At 40.8% G+C, this 15,950-nt stretch overlaps 1 protein-coding gene across 1 annotated transcript in view; it reads right to left on the reverse strand.

Moving 5' to 3' along the window:
* The window catches only part of Cpa6 (carboxypeptidase A6), a 313,792-nt gene that overhangs the window by 63,211 nt on the left and 234,631 nt on the right, over positions 1-15,950 (reverse strand). Inside the window, exon 7 of the mRNA XM_041667809.1 lies at positions 1-111. Coding sequence (XP_041523743.1) covers positions 1-111 — 111 coding nt within the window. The remainder of the gene's footprint in view (positions 112-15,950) is intronic.

The following is a 15,950-nucleotide window of genomic DNA, read 5'->3' on the forward strand; positions in this document are numbered from 1 at the left end:
GTGAGTCCAGCTGAAATGGTATCCATCGACATTAAACACAGGCATGATATAGAAGTAAAGATGATTCAACATTTTTCTCATGGCTGGGTCAGTCTTGTAGGTCAGAAGGGCCTGAAAGACAAAGGAGACACCTCCCTGATTGCTGGATACCCAAAATGAGTTTAAGAGAAACACCAGTAGGAGAAACCCTCTCTGTTCAGAGAAGGACCACACACGCTGGACTGAAAAGTAACAAGCGAAGGGAACTGTGCTCTGTTATTATCTCTGAACCAGACTCTTGAAATTTGCAGGCAAATGGATGGATCTAGAAAAAACCATATTGAGTGAGGTAACCCAGACCTAAAAAAGACAAATATCATATGTACTCACTCATAAGTGGCCTTTAGACATAAAGCAAAGAAAAACCAGCCTATAGTTTGCAACTCCAGACAACCTAGACAACAAAGAGGATCCTAAGAGGGATATACATGGATCTACATAGGAAGGAAAAAAAAAAACAAGATCTCCTGAGTAAATTGGGAGCGTGGGTCACAGGAAAGGGAAGAAGGGGAAGGGGAGGAAGGGAGTGGGATGGAGAAAAATGTATAGCTCAATAAAAACAATAAAAAAAGACTCTTGGTTACCAATATTACTGGTAATAATACTGATATTGGTATTTTATTACCAACAATAATAACTTTTTGTTGTTGTTGCAAATTCTTCTATTTTATTACAGAAACCCCAGGCAAATCCTTCAGTGAATGGACTTTGTATTAACACAAAGCTGCTAAGTGAAAACTAAAATGAACCATAGAGAAATTAAGCCAGATCTCAAATAATTACACATTGGCCCCAGGGCCACCAGCCAGGAGACTTGCTTCAGAGCTGACAATGGTACTCTTTTTTTTTTTAAATAACACAATTCTTTATTCATTCTTGGGGAATTTCACATCATGAACTCCAATCCCACTCACCTTCCAATCTTCCCTCACCTCTGCAGCATCCCCGCAGCCCCCCCAAAATCAATTAAAAAGACAATCAAACAATCAAAAAGCCCACCCTGCTCCTCTTCCAACACCTCTTAATTTCTCCTAGTGGTATTAGGTTCTGCAGTGTGTCGTACAGTGTATCCTTTTGTCTAAACAGCCCCTCCCACAAAATGTTCATTATCATGAGTCATTGGTCTGACTCACGGCCCCTGGCACACCATCATCACTGGACCCTCACCAAAACTCCTCTCGGTTATGCTACCGTTGTCCTGAGTCATGGAGATCCTGCCATTATCACTCTGCAGGACTAGTCTCTTCATATTCCAGCAGGTCACAGATGGGGTAGGAGCCATGGACATCAACTCAGATCCTGGCTGCTGCTGCGCCACAGACCAAGACATGACTACAGGCAGCAACCCGGGCCCAGATGACACCATGGTCCGTGTGGCAGTGCAGGGCACCCAAATCAACATAACCCCAGTGGTGACATGTCCTTTAGACACCAGCATGGCCAAAGGTTGCAGCCTAGACCCTGGGCATCCATGTGACCTTTGGTGTTACCATGGGCAGTGGATATCAACACAAACTTTGGCTGTAGTAGGACCAAGGACCCAGACAGGGTCTTTGGGAGCATCCCGGGGCCCAGATGTCACCATGGCCCCAGGTGACAATGCAAGCCACTCAGATTGGCATGACCTCCACAACAGCATGACCCTCAGACACTGGCATGGTTGTAGGTGGTGGACCAGACCCCCGGGATTGTCAAGGCTTTCAGTGTATAGGAGCCATGGACATCAACACAGACCCTGGTTGTGGTAGGGCGACAGGCACGGACCTGGTTCCTAGGCAGCAGCCCTGGCCTGGGTGACACCATTGCTCCCGGTGTAGTGTAGGTCACTCCGATTGGTCTGGCTCCCGAGACAGCATGGTCCTCAGACAGCAACATGGCCCTAGGTGGCGTATTAATCTTGATTGTTTATCAGCAGAGCCCATAAATAGGTGAACAAATTCTTTAGCTCTGCCTAAATTTTTGGGCTAATGAAAAAAGGTAAGAAATATAGAGATTTTGTGCATGCATGTGTATGTTGGAAATTAAACCTAGACAAGTAGTTTTCCTCTGATCCGAACCCTAGATGTAATTATTAATATATGGAATATAAATGTATATGTGAATATATGAATATGTATATATGTGAATACACATATTAGTTAACTTTGGATTCTATAATGCCCTTCCCTGACACATCATACCACACATTATTTACATGTCACATGCTTGCGATATGACAGCCTCAAGCCTCATACTTACCATATAGAGACTATTCTCCCCTGACTACTCTTGAAAGGTTTAGTGGCTGACACACCTTCGTCACCTTATGACGGCCCCTTTGGGGTCTTGTTCTGTGTGTAAAGGGGCGTGTGTACATGTGCACAGGTCCGAGGACAATGAAGGGTGTCATTCCTCAGGTGTTGTCTCCCTCATTTATTTTAAGACATGGTGCACTCCTTTTAATCCCAGAACTTGGAAGGCAGAGGCAGGCAGACCTCTGTGAGGTTGAGGCTAGCCTGGTCTACAGAGAGAGTTCCCAGAGAGGTCCTAAAACTACACAGAGAAACTCTGTTTTGAAAAACCAAAAAACTAAAAAAAGGCATAAAGGCATGGTCTCACTAGCGTGAGTTTACCAAGTAGGGTAGGTTGGCTGGCTAGTAAGGTACAGTGATCCACCTGCCTCCACTTCCTGGGATTACACCCAGCACATTTAAAATTAGGTTCTGAGGACTGAATTCAGGTCCTGTGCTTACAGGGCAAGTACTTGTCTGACTGAGATATTGTTATGATTGGATTTTACTTAAATTTGATGCCACATCTGAGGACTTCGCATTACAGTTTTGGAGTCAAATAGAACCCCATAGTGTACACTAAGTTAGGTAGAGAAAACAGACATTTAAAAATCTATTTATATGGTTTTTTGATCCTACTGCACGTACTGGCTTTGTGGGAGCCTAGGCAGTTTGAATGCTCACCTTACGAGACCTGGATAGAGGTGGGCAGTCCTTGGGCTTCCCACAGGTCAGGGAACCCTGATTGCTCTTCGAGCAGATGAGGGGGGGGGACTTGATCGGGGGAGGGGGAGGGAAATGGGAAGCGGTTGTGGGGACGAGGCAGAAATCCTTAATAAATAAATAAATTAAAAAAATAAAAAAAAATAATAAAAAAAAATCTATTTATATGGAATAGAATTGCTTGTCCCTATGTGGGATATCTGGGAGAAACAGGAAATTTCTAACAATGGTTGTCTCTGGGGAGTTGGCCCAGGAAATAGTGTGTGGGAAGGAGTCTTTTCATTTAAAATCCATTTAGGCTATCTGAATTTTTCTTTTACCATACTCAAAGTACAATTCAAAGTATCTCTTAAAAATAGTTCCACATTATTAAATGTGATTGACATACAAAAGCTGTACATATTTAATGCATACAGTTTGCTTAATTTAGAAATAAGTATACCCTTGTGAAACTATTACCATAATCCATGCCATAAACATATCTATGGCCTCAAAAAACTTCCGCTTGCCTTCTTTATTATGTCTTGTGAGGTAGGAACACTTAAGACATGGCCTTTTAGTCAAGGTTAAAGGATATAATGCAGCACTGGTAACTGTAGGTCCTGTTTGCCACAGCTGGTCTCTAGGGCTTATTCAAGATGAGATTTGCACACTATGACATTAATGAGCACTCTCTTGCTTCTAGCTTGATGTCTATTGATGTGACAGAGAGCCTGACCAAAAGCCACTTGTAGAGGAAAGGGTTTATTCACTCCCATGCCATAGTCCACCATCAAAGGTGAGTCAGGCTAGGAACTCAGGCATGAACTCGGAGGCAGGGACTAACAGAGAGACATGGAGCGTAACTTACGGACTTGCTCTTCACGACCTGTTTAGCTTGCTTCCTTGTGCAGCCCAAGATTACCTGCTCTCCTGTGACACCACCCACAGTGGGCTGGGCCTGTCTGCATCAATCATTAATCAAGAAAATGCCCCACAGATTGGCCTTCAGGCACATGTCTTTAAACCTATCACTTAGAGGGTGGAGGTAGGTGAATAGAACTTATCTATATAGTAAGTTTCAGGCTAGCTAGGGCTACAGACTGTGTCTCATAAACAAATAAAATAAAACAAAACTTAAGCCATATTGTTCTCTTTTTAAAGGCCCAACAGTAAGTTGTTGGCCAGCTTCAACAGAACATCCACAAATAAGCAAATTTCTATTAACTAATATCTTTACTGTACAAATACTGGAAAGTTGATCTTCTTTAACAAGTTGTATTGGTTACTTTTCTATTGATGTAATAAAACACAATGACCAAGGCAACTACAGACGGAAAAGTTTAATTGGCTTATGGTTCCAGAGGAATTGGAGTCTGCCATGGCAGAGAAATATAGTAGCAAGCAGCAGAAATGGGTGCTGGAGTTGAAGTTGAGAGCTCGTAACTTGAACTACAAAAATAACACAGAGTGTTCTGGGAAAGGCTTGGGGCTTTTGAAACATCAAAGCCCTCACCAGTAATATAATTCCTCCAGGACCACCACACCTCCTCAAATGGCTCCGCAAAACTGGCCTTAAAAGCTCCACACAGCCAAGGATGACCTTGATCTTCTGGTCCTATTACCTCTGCCTCCTGAATGTCAGGATTGCTGGCATGCAATGCCACACCTTGCTTATTTGGTCCTGTGGATTAAACCAAGGCCTGTATATGCTAGTCAAGCTCTTTACCAACTTGATCTGCACATCCTTAACCCATAAAACTCCTTATAAATATTTTAGCTGTTGACCACTTATCACTCACAAACACCCTTTCCCTGTCTACTGTGCAACAGTTTATGTAGTAGATTGGTTCCTTTGCCAGGTAGAAGATTTCCATTTTGATACAATACCAGTTATTTTGTTACCTGGGCTTTTGATGTGATATCTATAACTTCAAGGCTATAGCAAGCAGTTTCTCCTTTATATTCTCTTCCGGGAGTTTTGTGGTTTCTGATTTTAGGTTTAGGTCTTTTGCCCATTAAGTTGATTCTTATACAGGACACCATGGTCCAATTTCAGTCATTTGCAAGTAAAAACCCTGGCATCAGTTATCTCTGGCGTCAGTTACTGAAGAGGCTATTGGTTTTCCTGGTTTTACTTGGCCCTTTTAATTTAGATTTACGTTGACCTTTATTTATTTTCCATATCTGCTTACTTTTCCGGTACTTTCAATAAGACATTGAATAGAAGTGGTCAGAATAGGCATCCTATGTTGTGCTAGACCTTAGTGTAAAATCTTCCAGGCATTTCCTGTTGATTATGATATTATAATACTAAGCTTTCAATAAAAGACCTTTATTATGTTGTGGAACTTTCCATCTACACCCAAACTATTCTTAAAATCAAGGATGATGGACTTTCTCAAATGTCTTCTGTCAATTGAGACAACCATGTCACTACTATCTTTCAGTTTGTCAGTGTGATGTAGTTCATTGATTGATTCGTATTTTTTAAATCTTGCCTTGCATGCTGGGAGTAAATCCTATTTTATCATGGTATATAATCTTTTGATGTGTAATATATCTACTGTGTGTATGCTCTAAAATGTTATGCAAATATTATTGTGATATTATATAACCTCATTTTCCCCAGTATATGTTGCCATTTAATAAGTTGAGAGTTTATTTATTATAGCTCTTAAATGGTGTTCTAGTATAGATCATGTATAACATGCCTTATTTTGTTGAGCGACATTTAGATTGTGTGTGATGTTTCATTTTAAACTGCGGCAAATGTTCTTACATATTTCTTCTATATATGTGTGCATATTTATTTTTTCATTAAAATTAAATTTTACTCAGAGTCTCATTGTGTGTGTGTGTGGGGGGGGTGCTTTCATGTATGTGTGCATATATGTATGTGAAGGCCAGAGGTCAAGCTCAGCTGTCACTTCTCAGGTGCTGTTTACCTTGGTTTTTGAGACACGATTTCTCATTGTCCTTGAACTGGCCACACGGAGTAGCTGTATGAGCAAGCTCTAAGTCTCTGACTGTTTCTGCCTTTCGGGCACTGAGATCACAAATGTGTTCATCACATTTAGCTACCTAGCTTCTGTGTTTCTTATTTATTTAACTAATTTTTTTTACATGGGTTCTGGTGATCAAGCCCCAGGTAATTTTAAAAGTTTTGAGCTGACAAGACACGTCAATGCATAAAAGAATGACTTCACGAGCCCAGACATTCCACTAGTCCCATTTCTTGACTCTTTCGAATCCTTCTTTCTTCATGTTAATTGGGAAAACAGAGCTAATCATGTTTTTTTAAAAACCCATCCTGTTTTATAATTTTTTTATTGTCGTTAACAGATGTTGGATCTGAGCAAGTGATTTTTATAAATGTGTGAACATAAATTCTGTTGTTACAATGCTCTTCGCTCAACATTTTTATTGTTAAATTGTCCTTGTATTCCTGAGATAAACCTTGTTCTTGTTTGGTTTTAGTCCAGGGGTTGTATGACTCTCTTGTGGTTTGGGGAGTATTTTAAAGATGTATTTGCGTGATCAGCTGTTCATTTACCTGTGCCTAGAGGAGAAATGAATTACATAGGAAAGAAGATCCGAAAGGACCAATGCTTGTCTACCTTCTTTTTTTTTGTTTCTTTTTTTTAATTAATTAATTTATTTATTAAAGATTTCTGTCTCTTCCCTGCCACCGCCTTGTATTTCCCTCCCCCTCCCCCAATTAAGTCCCCCCCACTCAGCCCGAAAAGCAATCAGGGTTCCCTGTCCTGTGGGAAGTCCAAGGAACCCCCACCTCCATCCAGGTCTAGTAAGTTGAGCATCCAAACTGCCTAGGCTCCCACAAAGCCAGTGCGTGCAGTAGGATCAAAAACCCATTGCCATTGTTCTTGAGTTCTCAGTAGTCCACATTGTCCGCTATGTTCAGAGAGTCTGGTTTTATCCCAGGCTTTTCCAGACCCAGGCCAGCTGGTCTTGGTGAGTTCCCAGTAGAACATCCCCATTGTCTCAGTGTGTGGGTGCACCCCTCGCGGTCCTGAGTTCCTTGCTCGTGCTCTCTCTCCTTCTGCTCCTGATTTGGACCTTGAGATTTCAGTCCTGTGCTCCAATGTGGGTCTCTGTCTCTGTCTCCTTTCATCGCTTACTGAAGGTTATGCCTATATGTTTTTCTTTGGGTTCTCCTTATTTAGTTTCTCTAGGATCACTAATTATAGGCTCAATGTCCTTGGTTTATGGCTAGAAACCAAATATGAGTGAGTACATCCCATGTTCCTCTTTTTGGGTCTGGCTTACCTCACTCAGGATAGTGTTTTCTATATTTGTATGCAAAATTCAAGAAGTCCTTGTTTCTTACTGCTGAGTAGTACTCTAATATGTATATATTCCATACTTTCTTCATCCATTCTTCCATTGAAGGGCATCTAGGTTGTTTCCAGGTTCTGGCTATCACAAACAATGCTGCTATGAACATCGTAGAGCATATACTTTTGTTGTATGATAAGGCCTCTCTTGGGTATATTCCCAAGAGTGGTATTGCTGGGTCCAGGGGTAAGTTGATCCCGAATTTCCTGAGAAACCGCCATACTGCTTTCCAAAGTGGTTGCACAAGTTTGCATTCCCACCAGCAATGGATGAGTGTACCCCTTCCTCCACAACCTCTCCAACAAAGGCTATCATTGGTGTTTTTTTATTTTAGCCATTCTGACAGGTGTAAGATGGTATCTTAAAGTTGTCTTGATTTGCATTTCCCTATTGCTAAGGAAGTTGAGCATGACCTTAACTGTCTTTTGGCCATTTGAAGTTCTTCTGTTGAGAATTCTCTGTTCAGCTCAATGCCCCATTTTATAATTGGGTTGGTTAGCCTTTTACGGTCTAGTTACTTGAGATCTTTATATATTTTGGAGATCAGACCTTTGTCAGTTGCGGGGTTGGTGAAAATCTTCTCCCAGTAAGTGGGTTGCCCTTTTGTCTTAGTGACAGTGTCCTTTGCTTTACAGAAGCTTCTCAGTCTCAGGAGGTTCCATTTATTCAATGAGGTCCTTAATGTCTGTGCTGCTGGGGTTGTACGTAAGAAGTGGTCTCCTGTGCCCATGTGTTGTAGAGTACTTCCCACTTTCTCTTCTATCAGGTTCAGTGTGTTCGGACTGATATTGAGGTGTTTAATCCATTTGGACTTGAGTTTTGTGCATGATGATAGATATGGATCTATTTTCATTCTTCTACAGGTTGACATCCAGTTTTGCCAGCACAATTTGTTGAAGATGCTCTCTTTTTTCCATTGTATACTTTTAGCTCCTTTATCGAAAATCAGGTGTTCATAGGTATTTGGGTTAATGTCAGGGTCTTCTATTCGATTCCACTGGTCAACTTCTCTGTTTTTATGCCAATACCAAGCTGTTTTCAATACTGTAGCTCTGTAGTAGAGTTTGAAGTCAGGGATGGTAATGCCTCCAGACGCTCCTTTGTTGTATAAGATTGTTTTGGCTATCCTGGGTTTTTTGTTTTTCCATATAAAGTTGATTATTGTCTTCTCCAGATCTGTGAAGAATTTTGATGGGATCTTGATGGGGATTGCATTGAATCTATAGATTGCTTTTGGTAGAATTGCCATTTTTACTATGTTGATCCTCCCAATCCAGGAGCAAGGAAGATCTTTCCATTTTCTGGTGTCCTCTTCAATTTCTTTCTTCAAAGACTTAAAGTTCTTGTCAAATAGATCTTTCACATCCTTGGTCAGAGTTACCCCAAGATATTTTATGCTATTTGTGGCTATCGTGAAAGGTGATGCTTCTCTAATTTCCCTCTCTGTTTCCTTATCCTTGGTGTATAGAAAGGCCACTGATTTTTTGGAGTTGATCAGGTATCCTGCCACATTACTAAAGGTGTTTATCAGCTGTAGGAGTTCTTTGGTAGAGTTTTTGGGGTCACTTACGTACACTATCATATCATCTGCAAATAACGAGAGCTTAACTTCTTCTTTTCCGATACGAATCCCCTTGATCCCTTTATGTTGTCTTATTGCTATTGCTAGAACTTCAAGCACTATATTGAAGAGGTATGGAGAGAGTGGATATCCTTGTCGTGTTCCTGATTTTAGTGGGGTGGCTTTGAGTTTTTCTCCATTTAATTTAATGTTAGCTGACGGCTTGCGGTAAATAGCTTTTATTATATTTAGGTATGACCCTTGTATCCCTAATCTCTCCAAGACTTTTATCATAAAGGGGTGTTGAATTTTGTCAAATGCTTTTTCAGCATCTAATGAAATGATCATATGGTTTTTTTCTTTCAGTTTATTTATATGCTGGATTACATTGATAGTTTGCGTATGTTGAACCAGCCCTGCATCTCCTGGATGAAGCCTACTTGATCATAATGGATAATTTTTCTTATGTGTTCTTGGATTCGGTTTGCCAGTATTTTATTGAGAATTTTTGCGTCGATATTCATGAGTGAGATATTCCTGTAATTTTCTTTCTTGGTTGGGTCTTTGTGTGGTTTTGGTATCAGGGTAACTGTAGCTTCATAAAAGGAATTTGGCAATGACTCTTCTGTTTCTATATTGTGAAATACATTAAGGAGTATAGGTATTAGCTCTTCTTGGAAGTTCTGGTAGAATTCTGCATTGAAACCATCTGGTCCTGGGCTTTTTTTTGGAAGGTAGATTTTTGATAACGGTTTCTAGTTCTTCGCGACTAACAGGTCTATTTAGATCGTTCACCTGGTTTTGGTTTAGCTTTGGTATGTGGCACTTATCTAAAAACATGTCCATTTCTTTTGCATTTTCTAGTTTTGTGGCATATAGGCTTTTGTAGTAAGATCTAATGAGTCTCTGAATTTCCTCTGTGTCTGTGGTTATGTCCCCCTTTTCGTTTCTGATCTTATTTATTTGCGTGTTCTCTCTCTGTCGTTTAATTAGTTTGGATAGGGGTTTGTCGATCTTGTTGATTTTCTCCAAGAACCAGCTTTTTGTTTCATTGATTCTTTGGATTGTTTTCTGTGTTTCTATTTTGTTGATTTCAGCCCTCAATTTGATTATTTCCAGTCTTCTACTCCTCCTAGGTGAGTCTGCTTCTTTTTTTTCTAAAGCTTTCAGGTGTGCTGTTAAGTCTCCGAAGTATGCTTTCTCTGTTTTCTTTAAGTGGGCACTTAGTGCTATGAACTTTCCTCTTAGCACTGCTTTCATAGTGTCCCATAGGTTTGAGTATGTTGTCCCTTTATTTTCATTAAATTCAAGGAAGACTTTAATTTCTTTCTTGATTTCTTCCTTGACCCAGGTGTGGTTCAGTAGTTGACTGTTCAGTTTCCATGAGTTTGTCGGCTTTCTGGAGGTAGGATTGTTGTTGAATTCTAACTTTAATCCGTGGTGATCTGATAAGACACAGGTGGACACTGATATTTTTTTGTATCTGTGGAGGTTTCCTTTGTTTCCGAGTATGTGGTCAATTTTCGAGAAGGTTCCATGGGCTGCAGAGAAGAAGGTATATTCTTTCCTATTTGGGTGGAATGTTCTATAGATGTCTGTTAAGTCCATTTGCTTCATTACCTCCAGTAGTTCTCTTACTTCTCTATTAGGTTTCTGTCTGATTGACCTGTCCATTGCTGAGAGAGGTGTATTGAAGTCTCCTACTACTACTGTGTGTGGTTTGATGTCTGCCTTGAGTTTTAGTAATATTTCTTTTACATACGTGGGTGCTTTTATATTAGGGGCATAAATATTCAGGATTGAGACGTCATCCTGACAAATTGTTCCTGTTATGAGTATAAAGTGTCCATCTCGATCTCTTCTGATTGATTTTAGCTTGAAGTCAGTTTTGTTAGAAATTAATATGGCCACACCTGCTTTTTTCTTAGGACCATTTGCTTGAAAGACCTTTTCCCAACCCTTTACTCTTAGTAGATGCCTGTCTTTGTGGTTGAGATGTTTTTCTTGCAAACAGCAGAATGTTGGATCCTGTTTTCGTATCCAATCTCTTAGCCTGTGCCTTTTTATAGGTGAGTTGAGACCATTAATATTAAGTGATATTAATGATCAGTGGTTGTTCATGCCGGATATTCTTGTTGTTTTTGGAAGTAGAATTTGTGTGTCTCTCTTCTTTGAGTTGTGCTAGTGAAGGGTCGCTAGATGCCTGAGTTATTGTAGGCAGTGTTGGCAATGTTGGATTCCTTGGGTTGCGGTTTTCCTTCTATTACTCTCTGTAGGGCTGGATTCATGGCTATGTATTGTTTAAATTTGTTCTTATCCTGGAATGTCTTGATTTCTCCATTTATAGTGAACGAAAGCTTGGCTGGGTATAGTAGTCTGGGCTTGCATCCATGGTCTCTTAGCTTCTGCAGTACTTCTATTCAGGACCTTCTGGCTTTCATTGTTTCCATAGAGAAATCAGGTGTAAGTCTGATTGGTTTACCTTTATAAGTTACTTGGCCTTTTTCCTTTGCAGCTCTTAGTATTCTTTCTTTAACCTGTATATTTTGTGTTTTGATTATTATATGGCGAGGGGATGTTTTCCTTTGATCCAGTCTGTTTGGTGTTCTGTATGCTTCTTGAATATTCAAAGGAATATCTTTCTTTAAGTTGGGAAAGTTTTCTTCCATAATTTTGTTCAAAATATTTTCTGGGCCTTTGAGCTGTGACTCTTCTCCTTCTTCTATTCCTATTATTCTTAGATTTGGTCTTTTTATTGTGTCCCATAATTCCTGAATGTTTTGTGATGAGAATTTGTTGGCTTTGCAGTTTTCTTTGATCAGAGTGTTTATTTTCTCTATGGCGTCCTCAGAATCTGAGATTCTTTCTTCTATTTCTTGTATTCTATTGATTATGCTTGTTTCTGTAGGCTGTGCTCATTGACCTAGATTTTCCATATCCAGCTGGTCCTCAGTTTGTGTTTTCTTCCTTGCTTCCATTTCAGTTTTCAATTCTTGAACTGTTTCCATTACCTGTTTGATCGTTCTTTCTTGGTTTCCCAGGGTATTGTGTATGTATTTACGCATTTCTTCAAATTTTTGGTTATACTTCTCATCCATTTCTATAAGGGCATTTTTCACATGTTGTTTAAGGGACTCTACTGCTTTCAAAAAGTCAATTTTTTCCACTTCTTCTGTGTTAGGGTGTTGGAGACCTTCTGTTGTAAGATCATTGGGTTCTGGTGTTTTCATGTTGTTTTTCAGATTATTGGGTGACTTCTTTCTTTGGCGCCTGCCCATCTCCTCCTATCGCTATCTAAGGGGTCTGTTAAAACTGGTTCAGGTTTCCCTGCTGGCCAGGGGCTCCTCTTACAAAATGCCCTCACTCTGTTTCCTGGTTCCTGCTGGGGGCCAAGATCCCTCTCACCCCTCAGAAGGGTCTTCAGGAATAGGACCCAGCTTCTCCTTTGCCAGGGACCTCCCCAACCGAAGGCCTACCTCTTTGGTTTAATTGTAGTGGGGTGATCTTTTCTCGGTGTTTCGCGCGGTCCCTGCAGCCTGCTTCTGCTGCTGGGACGGTTCCAGCCGCCAGCAGCCTGTGTCCTCTGCTGCCGCTCTGGTCTCAGCTGGTTCCATCCTGTCCCAGTAGGTCCTCACCGGCTGTGCTGGGCGTCCTCCTTTCGCCGCCCGGTGTTCTGGCCGCCTTCCACCGCCCGGTGTTCTTGTCTACCTTCTTTGATGCTGTCATTGGCTCCCTCATTTCCTTACCCCTTCTCTTCCTTTAACATTTTCTTCTTCTTTTTTTTTTTTTGGTTTTTCGAGACAGGGTTTCTCTGTGGCTTTGGAGCCTGTCCTGGAACTAGCTCTGTAGACCAGGCTGTTCTCGAACTCACAGAGATCCACCTGCCTCTGCCTCCCGAGTGCAGGGATTAAAGGCGTGCGCCACCACTGCCCGGCTAATATTTTCTTGAACTGAAGTTTGCCCCACTAACTTCAAGGTTTCTTTCTATTAACACATTTGCTTAGAATTTTAACTGCCTCTCACACTGACACAGTTGTATTCTATATGTTTCAAAAAAGGTTTATCCTTTTTGTGTTTCTGCCTGATGAACTTATATGTGCCACAGGTGTGCAGGTGCCTATGGAGACCAGAGGGCGTCGGGTTCCTGGGAACTAGAGTTAAAGGCATTGTGAGCCACCGGATGTGGGTGCTGGGGTCAAACACTGTTTCTGTGCAAGAGCAGCAAGTGCTCTGACCCATGGCGCCATCTTTCCGGTTCCTTCTGTTTGTTTTTATATGCAGTTACTTTAATATTCAGTTCTAGACATTTTCCATGCTTTATTTAAAGCATGAGTCACAAGTTATAATACATGTTTTGTTTTTTAAAACCTGAGCTTTTAAAAAGATTTTAAAAAAGAAATTTGCTTTATAGAGAACTATATCACGATGATCAAGAATGTAGTCTTGGTCTTGGTCAGGTTTTGTGAATGCTCCATTTGACCTTGAAAACAATAGGCAGCCACTAAGATTGAATGTAGGGTCCTGTGTATTAGACTATGTTTACAATATTGTTCATGTCACCCATCTCATATTTTTGCTATACAACTTTAAGCTGCCTTAATCATGGAAAGTTACGAAAAAACTAATTTTTATGTTTTGGCTTTATGGGTTTTTCCTTCCTGTCACTTTTGTTTTATGTATTATGAGGCCATCGATTTTAAAGATCTTCATTCCTGAATATTAATCAAGTGGTCTATTTCGGAATGGGTTTAATCTGAAAGACTTGCCAGCATGTGTTCTGCCGCACAACAATCAGGGTGCCGTTGTAATGCGTGTGCTATATTCGTGATTTTTGTAACTCTTTAAGAATTGCGTTCTTCTCCATCTGCTCAGACAAAGCAAGAATGATCCCAATGTGATGACTGAGGGGTGCTGAGTGGGAAGACCGAGTGGGATGACCAAGGCGTGCCAAGTGGGATGACGGAGGAGTGGGATGACGGAGGAGTGGGATGACGGAGGAGTGGGATGACGGAGGAGTGGGATGACGGAGGAGTGGGATGACGGAGGAGTGGGATGACCGAGGAGTGGGATGACGGAGGAGTGGGATGACCGAGGAGTGGGATGACCGAGGAGTGGGATGACCAGTCTTGCTTGACTGCTTCAAGCAGTAAGGATGCAGATCGTTTCCTTTTCTGTAGTTTAGGTTTCTACAGAGACGTGACCATGTGTCTACTTTCTGTTATTTAACTCACAACCAAAAGAACGGAAGTGCGTGCTTTTATTTGAACATGCAGACCTCTTTTTAGAAACTAACGCACACCACCGTATACACAGAGAAGGAGGTGCCCAGTACCCAATAGCATCTGAACTTGATGAGTTTCATCTCCTGAGTATTATTATTATTGTCGCTTATGAGGAATGGAGTAACGATCTGGAAGCCAGTCACAGAAACATCCACCACCCGCCTCAGTGTGGCAGATTCTTGGAATTGCACTCCCCTGGCTCCACTAGATCTGGGAAAGGTTCAATAAAACAGATTTCTGATTTTAAATGAAAAGATGTCAAAGAAAGTTTTGAATGTTATATTAGGCAGGCTAATAGAAGACACAAATAGTATTCGATCACATCAGATGCTAGTTAAGAAAGAGAATTGATATACGGTGTTTACTACCTACCAAGACTGCTTTGTTTTGTTTTGTTCCTGAAATATATACATACCACAAATCAAAATTCACACAAAAATGCGTATTTAAAATAAAAGATAAAAATTTACATCACTAAGTTCTTTTTGTAGAAGGACAAAAGTATGCTGAAGTCTGTCTTCTGTTTACTATTTTTGGAGCTGGTTAGGTGTAGCTTCAAGCTCCATGACAACCTGGAAGAAAGGGTCATCTCTTTGAAGACCCGGTTATCGCTTCTTTAGAAAAAGTAGCTTTTGAGATTTCTTCTATTACTATTTTTTTTCTAGTAGAATCACTTGTACAAAAAATAATCACACATTCAATGAAGGGCACACCAGGAGGGCTGAGAATATAATAACTGAGCAAAAGGAAGGGGCACAACCACCATCAGTCAGGAGAAACATCCTTACTCCAACTGCAGTGGCGTAAAATGATGTAGAAAGGAACCAGGCTTCAACACTAAAGTGGGGGCAGCTTAGCAAAAAAAACCTGATATGTCAAACTCAAGAGTGGAAGAACTGAGGAGAGCCAGAAGGACTTTGTAAGAAACAAGAGAGTGCTTAGTCAAGAAAGTCCTGACACCAGTCTAAGATGCCTGTCAAATACAAAATGGCCAATTAAATAACAAACCTGGTGAATGAGAGATGAAGAAATGAAGATCATATGCTAATCCTGTAATTTCTAGTTGTCTGCTCTCCGTGTTTGTGTGTTCATTCATGTGTGTGCAGGTACATGGGCATATGGCATCCAGGGAACAAACTCAGGTAACCTTCCTCGGGAGCTGTCCACCTTGTGTTTGAGAAAGAATCTCACTGGGTCCTATGGCTTGCCAATCAGGCTAGGTTGGCTGGCCAGCAGTACCCATGGATCCTCTGTCAGCGTGAGCCATATATATATGTTAGCTCTTTTTAAACCTAAGTTCTGGGGACCGACTTGGGTCCTAGTCCTTGTAAGGAAAGCACTTGACCATCTGAGCTATCTCCTAGTGCCTAGGTTTTGTTCTCAATTTAGATTTAAAACTACCTAGACAAGTGAAGACTGAGAAACAGCCTGCATTTTTAAATAAAGCTAAATATTTGAAATGTTTTACATCACTAGGAAAAAATATATATCAGATGCTTGTTTACTTTTTTCTAAGTTAATTCACTTCCTAGTCCTATAAGTTTTGTACCAAGATAAGGTAACAGCAATGGTTAGCTGTGTTTAATCATAGTAAGCCAGGACCATGTCTGGCTTTCCAAAGGCACAGTGCATAAAGGAAAGAACAGGTATGGATGTGCGTGTCTTCTGCACACAACTTAGACACACATTCAGTTACTGGAGTTTAGTTCGATAACACCAGTCCTTACCTGTAATGTT

Source organism: Microtus oregoni, unplaced genomic scaffold, assembly GCF_018167655.1.
Source record: "Microtus oregoni isolate MIOR12 unplaced genomic scaffold, Mior012 000017F_ref0000208, whole genome shotgun sequence".
Classification (NCBI taxonomy): domain Eukaryota; kingdom Metazoa; phylum Chordata; class Mammalia; order Rodentia; family Cricetidae; genus Microtus; species Microtus oregoni.